At 38.1% G+C, this 5,985-nt stretch overlaps 1 protein-coding gene across 4 annotated transcripts in view; it reads left to right on the plus strand.

Moving 5' to 3' along the window:
- Mtmr3 (myotubularin related protein 3) overlaps positions 1-5,985 on the plus strand; it is a 124,149-nt gene that overhangs the window by 70,281 nt on the left and 47,883 nt on the right. For all 4 annotated transcript variants that reach the window (XM_031339981.1, XM_031339984.1, XM_031339982.1 and 1 more), the window contains one exon: positions 4,118-4,195. In XM_031339981.1, coding sequence (XP_031195841.1) covers positions 4,193-4,195 — 3 coding nt within the window. In that variant the 5' untranslated portion in view covers positions 4,118-4,192. The remainder of the gene's footprint in view (positions 1-4,117; positions 4,196-5,985) is intronic.

Genomic DNA, 5,985 nt, shown 5'->3' on the forward strand with positions numbered 1-5,985 from the left:
ACTCAGAAATCCACCTGCCTCTGCCTCCCAAGTGCTGGGATTAAAGGTGTGAGCCACCACCGCCCAGCGGTTGATTCCGTATTTTATTCATCAAGATATGGAACAAGAGAGGAAAGAAACATAGAAATACAGTAAGAGCTTCAATATCCTCATTTTAGTTCTTTAGAAAACTTAAAAGTATTGAGTTTGCTATGTGGCATGTTTGAGACTCTTGAGCTATGATAAGAAAATTTTATTATGCAAAAAAATGAATATACCAAAGTAGAAATAAAATCACTTAATCTCTACTTACCCATCCTACTGATCTTGAAAAGTTATCAGTTCATGGCCCAGCATGTTTCACAGGTACTTCTCATTCCACTGTGCCTTTGCTTATCTCTTTATCCAAGTGTATTTCAGATACATTTAAAAGATGGACCCCTTAAGAAAAAGCAAACCTAAACTCATGTGTAGAAAATTCACAACTAGTGTGTATAACATCAATTAGTCATTTAATGTTAATCAAGTATTATATAATGAGAGTTCTCAAAATATTTCAATTTGTTTTTATATTCTACTTGAATTAGGATCCAGACAATGTTCCCATGTTGTTGTTGCTTCAAATGGTTGCTTAAATTTCTTACAGTTATTTATTTTTTATTTTATGTATATGAGTATGTTTTTTTGGACATATGTATATGGACCATGAGCATACTCATTGACCATTCAGTTAGAAGAAGGTGTCAAAGCCCTTGGAACTGGAGTGACAGCAGGTGGTTGTGAACACCTGTGGGTGCTGGGAACTGACCACAGCTAGAACAGCTTGTGTTCTTAACTTTTGAGTCATCTCTTCAGCTCCCACTAGAGTCTCTTAATTCATAAGCTTCCCTTTCAACTCTGTTGTCTGAAAATATATTTGAGAATTTGGACTAATTTTTTTTATAGACCAGATCACTTTTTGCATCCTATATTTTACTGGCAGTTTTAAGACTGTGTCTGGGGCTGGTGAGATGGCTCAGAGGGGAAGAGCACCGACTGCTCTTCGGAAGGTCCTGAGTTCAAATCCCAGCAACCACATGGTGGCTCACAACCACCCATAAGCCCTCTTCTGGTGCATTTGAAGACAGCTACAGTGTACTCATTTATAATAATAAATAAATCTTTAAAAAAAAAAAGACAGCAGATTTCCCTGGAGGTAAAGCAAGCCTGATAGGAATGCTGGGTATGGTCCTCTGGAAGAGTAATAACATGTTCTTAACCAGTGAGATAACTCTCAAGTCCCAAATTATTTTCTAAAAGATTAATTTATTTTTTTCTTAATTTCATACCACTGTATGATTCTCCTGAGTCTTTTTGACATCCTGTTAGAGGTTTGATTGTTCCCTAGCTTTCAGATCTAATAAGGCAGACAAAAAATAATTTGTACAATTTTTGGCTCTAGACCTGAAAGTGGCTGTTTTTTCCTCAGGAAGAAATCGTAGTTAGTCTTTTGAGCCAGTAGCCAGTGTGCTTAGAATTAAGGTCATTGCTGCTCCGTTCATTTTGTAATTTTCTTTGCAGTAAAATTATTTACATTTAGTGTGCATGTATTCATGCCTTCTTATCCAGCTTTTAATTGAGGTATAATTCAGATCACATAAAGTCCACTTTTAAAAAAGTACATAACTCAGTGTTGTTTAGTATATTCACATATACAAACCTCATTTTATAATTGTAAATTTCCACCCCTTCCCCATAAATACAACCTTGAACCCACATAAGTCACTCCATACTTTTCTCTCAGTGTATGTACTAGCAACATTATTTTCTGTTTCTCTGCATTTACCTCTTGATATTTGAATTTGTAGCAGTTTGTGCCCCAGGTTTTTTACTTAGCATAATGTTTTTTATCCATGCCTTCATGGGTCAGTATTTCTTCCCTTTTTATTGTTGAAAAGTTTCCATTCTATATATGTTGTTTATCTTTTTGTTTGCTACTCATTTGAGTTGTTTCCATTCTCTGAGTATTATGAATAATGCTGCATGAATGTTTATTTACAAGTTTTAAAATTAATCTTTAAATTTAAGAATTAATCTTTCTGCATAGCCCTGGATGTCTTGGAATTCATTGTATAGATCAGCTTGTTCTCTGACTTACAGAGATCTGCCTGCTTCTCTGTCCTAAGTACTGGGATTAATGTCATATGCCACTGTGCCTGGCCTAATTTTTAAATTTTGTCAATTTCTGTTTTTCTTTTTTGCTTTTGAGGTGGGTTCTTGCTGCATTGGTCTCCAACTCAAGTGATAGTTGTGTATCTGGGACTACAGATGCATACTCCTGAGCCCAGCTTCTCAGTGTACAAGTTTGTGTAGACATGATATACGTTCTGTTGGGTATGTGCCCATGAGTAAAATTGATGGCTAATGTGACCATATATCTTTTTTGGGAATAGCCAAACTGTTTTCACAGAGATGTACTCCTGAGGATTTCACATTCTTCACATACCACTGACACTCTACACATAGGCAATACTTTAAAATGCATGTCTGTATATGTATGTGTGCAGGTATATATGTGTAAGAATCTTAACATATTCAGGAATGCCATCTATTTCTTTGGAGGTGGGGTCTCTGGTTGCTGTCATTATCCTGAAGCTCACCAGCTAGGCTAGACTGGTATATCAGTGAGCGTCGAGAATACTCCCATTTGCCTCCAAAGTGCTTTGATTGCAAGTGTGTGCCACTATGCCCAGCTGTTTATATGGGTGCTGGGCATCACACTCAGGTCCTACACTTTCTAAGTTGAGCACTTAATGACTGAGCCATTTCCCCAGCTCCTCTATCTATATTTTTGACATTAATGTCTTGGCACTGGAGTTACATTTTTAGTTATCTAGTAGTATGAAAATATATCAAATTTATGTCTCTGTTGGTTAAGATAGAGAAGTTTGAGTTTTAAGTATATAAGCTTGGTCATGGGAGACTTGCCTATCATGTAATCAGACCTTGGGTTCAGTTCACAACTGCATAAAAACAAGAAAAACAGTACAATAGTTTAAACGTGTGGACGATGCTCTTGTCTTCAGCTGGACAAGTAGTAGTCATCAGAGACAAACTTGGTTTCTTTGTGTTCTTTCTCCCATGGCTTTTGGGGTGAGGAATCCACTTTTCTTATGGATGTCCATCCGTTAGTGGGAAGTCCTTGCTTGTGTTTGCTGAGGCAGAAAGCTTGAGGAACCTTTCTCTCACAGTTAGTAGATTGTTTTATTTTTGGTGCTTAGTCCCTTCAAAGACTATGGAGAATCTGGCAACGCTCTTTGTTTGTGTCCCTGCTGGCTTGTAAGTCTAGTGTTTGTTGTTGGCTTTGTCACTTCTGGTGGATCTCAGTGGCTTCCTTGCCCCTTGTCTACCAGAGCATTCTGTTAAAGTCAGCGTGCCCTCCCAGCCCAGCAAAGGCCCATAGCCTTGGCCTCCTCCTTTGATGTTCTCTCTCACTGACCTAATGCTGCTTTCATGGTGCCTAAGGTTTGGACTCCCGCAAATACCATCTTTTTGTTCTTTTCTTTTTAAATCAACCAAAAACCAAAAACACTAGGTGTGTCTGATGCTAATCTATGTAGAGAAAGGCTTACTAAGGAGAAGTGATAGCACATCAGTTGACCATCTTTGCATTTCTAGTTGGGTGTTGTTTTGTTCCTAGAGACACAGGTGAATTATTTATATAATTTTTCAGGTAAGCACAGGATATGAAATAATAAGGTAATTGATTTGTATTTTACCCAAGCCAGTTTGTTTCCATCGATGGGAAGATCCATTTTCTAAGATAAGCTAAACAAACATCCTGAAACATTAGTAGAATACCATGTTTGCTGATTTTAATTATTGCTTGCTTTATCTTTCTGCAAGGTTTGTAACATTTGAAAATTACTGTCAGCACAGGAATGTCAGTGTTTTCACGTTTCTTACAGAACTAGTTAAAGTTAATAATGTTTTCACAAAGGTACTATTCAGTTTAGAATGGTGAGAATTTAGCTGGCTGATAACTTTTTCTGGGCTGACTCCAGTCGATTTTCATGTCTATATATGCCATTTAAAGTATGGCCAATTAGGGAAAACTAATTTTGCTCTTTTTTTCTTCTTCCTTTTCCTAAAATAAAAGGTCTCAAGCAGAAGAGAAAGAAGAGCCTTGTCAGAGACTGGAGAAGGACAGGGTCTCTCCTGACCTGGCCTGGTCATGGTAAGTACCAGAAATAAGGAGATTAAGAGTCAGACTCTTGATAATAGTGAACATTAAACATCTCCTTGTTTTGTAAGAAATAATTTCATTTTTTCCTATTCCCTAATTTATCTGTGTTTCCTTTGTCATTTCCTCAGTGCCAGTCCAATATGAATAGAACAGCTGCATATGCAGCATAGTTTAATGGAAGAAGATTGAAATATGTACTTCTTGGGCTCCAGAATTTTCATCTCTTCTTTACTAGGGAACTGGATTGAGGATATATCTCAGTGCTAAACCACATGCTGTCGCATATGTGAGCCTCCAGGTTCACTTTTTCCCTTTCCCTAAAATAATTGTAGGAAACAAAACATAGTGAAAGTGATTTTTGTGTGTTTATTTGGTGTGTGTAGAGAATTGTTAGATAACCACTCATGTATTTCCTTGACAAAATGGTGAAACATTTATTGTAAAATGTATTACAAAATAAACATATAGAATGGTCCCATTGAGCTAATTAACATACATCATCACACATAACACACATTCTATATGAATTTCTTAGATGGAAGCAGTTCCTTTCCTTCCCTACTGTGTTTTCAAGACTCTTTGACCCCATGGCAGATGAGGCAGCTGTGCACACCCTGCCCATACGTTTAACTTAAGAAAGTAATGGGCATTTTAGTGGCACCTGGACAATAGGCAGAAAATATGGAACACAGCCAGCTACATCTCATTAGCCAAGGACATAGAAGTGTAAAGCTTTGAGGACTAGAGAAGTTATTCTCTATAATATTGTCTGGTGTCTGCGTGCGTGCGTGTGTGCATGCATGCATGTTTTCTTTTGTTTTACCTAAGGTGTTTAGGTGTTTTGGCTGGCACACAAAGAGGTAATTGAAAATACCATGCTAATTTCAAGCTTCATTAGGGACCTGTGGAGAATGCTTTTCGAAATTAAAAACAAAGTAAAAAAGCACTCCCCTCTGCAGTTGTGTAGTTACATCATATTAAAAGGAGGAGGAAGGTAATTTCTTCCTTCTTAAAGGTGAACCAGTATTCTCAAAATTTGTGGGCATAACAATTTTCTGATTTAATCTTGTTCCCAAAGCATGATGATGTTTTACTAGTTTTTTGGGGGGAGGCAGAGGGGAGCAATAGTATACGAGACAGGGTTTTTATGTGTAGCCCTGGCTGTCTTAGAACTCGCCCTGTAGACTAGGCTGGCCGGTCTCTGCCTCCTTACTGCTGAGATTAAAGGTATGCCCACGACCAATCAGCTGCTATTTTTTATGTAAAGTATGTTTTTATTTGCCCATAGTTTTCAATAAGCTGAAAATGTGCTTGCCTAGTATTGGCATGGTATGTACACCAGTGCCCACGAGTGGCAGTCAGACACCCAAGCTGCTCTGCTCAGCACCGAGTGCTTACCCTTCACTATGTCCCACATGACCAGCAGTATATCCTCTTTCTGGTACTGGTGAAGTCTCTGTGGTGCTTAGCACAGTCCTCTTGGGGTTCCTTCTGCCCCAAAGCTATGGAGTAGGGTGACCACACATTGTAAAGGATATGTCTTAGTTACTGTTCTGTTGCTGGGAAGAGGTACCATGATGAAGGCAGCTTATAAAAGAAAGCAATTAAGTGGGATTTGCTAACAGTTCCAAAGGGTTAGTTCTTTATGATCATGGTAGAAGCATAATGGCAGGTGTCAGGCATGGTGCTGGAATGGTAGTTGAGCTTTTGAAACCTCAAAGCCCACCCACCCCCAGTGACACACCTGCTTCTTGTTTTTGTTTTTGTTTTTGTTTTTTTTT

This window comes from Mastomys coucha, unplaced genomic scaffold (assembly GCF_008632895.1).
Source record: "Mastomys coucha isolate ucsf_1 unplaced genomic scaffold, UCSF_Mcou_1 pScaffold22, whole genome shotgun sequence".
Taxonomy (NCBI): domain Eukaryota; kingdom Metazoa; phylum Chordata; class Mammalia; order Rodentia; family Muridae; genus Mastomys; species Mastomys coucha.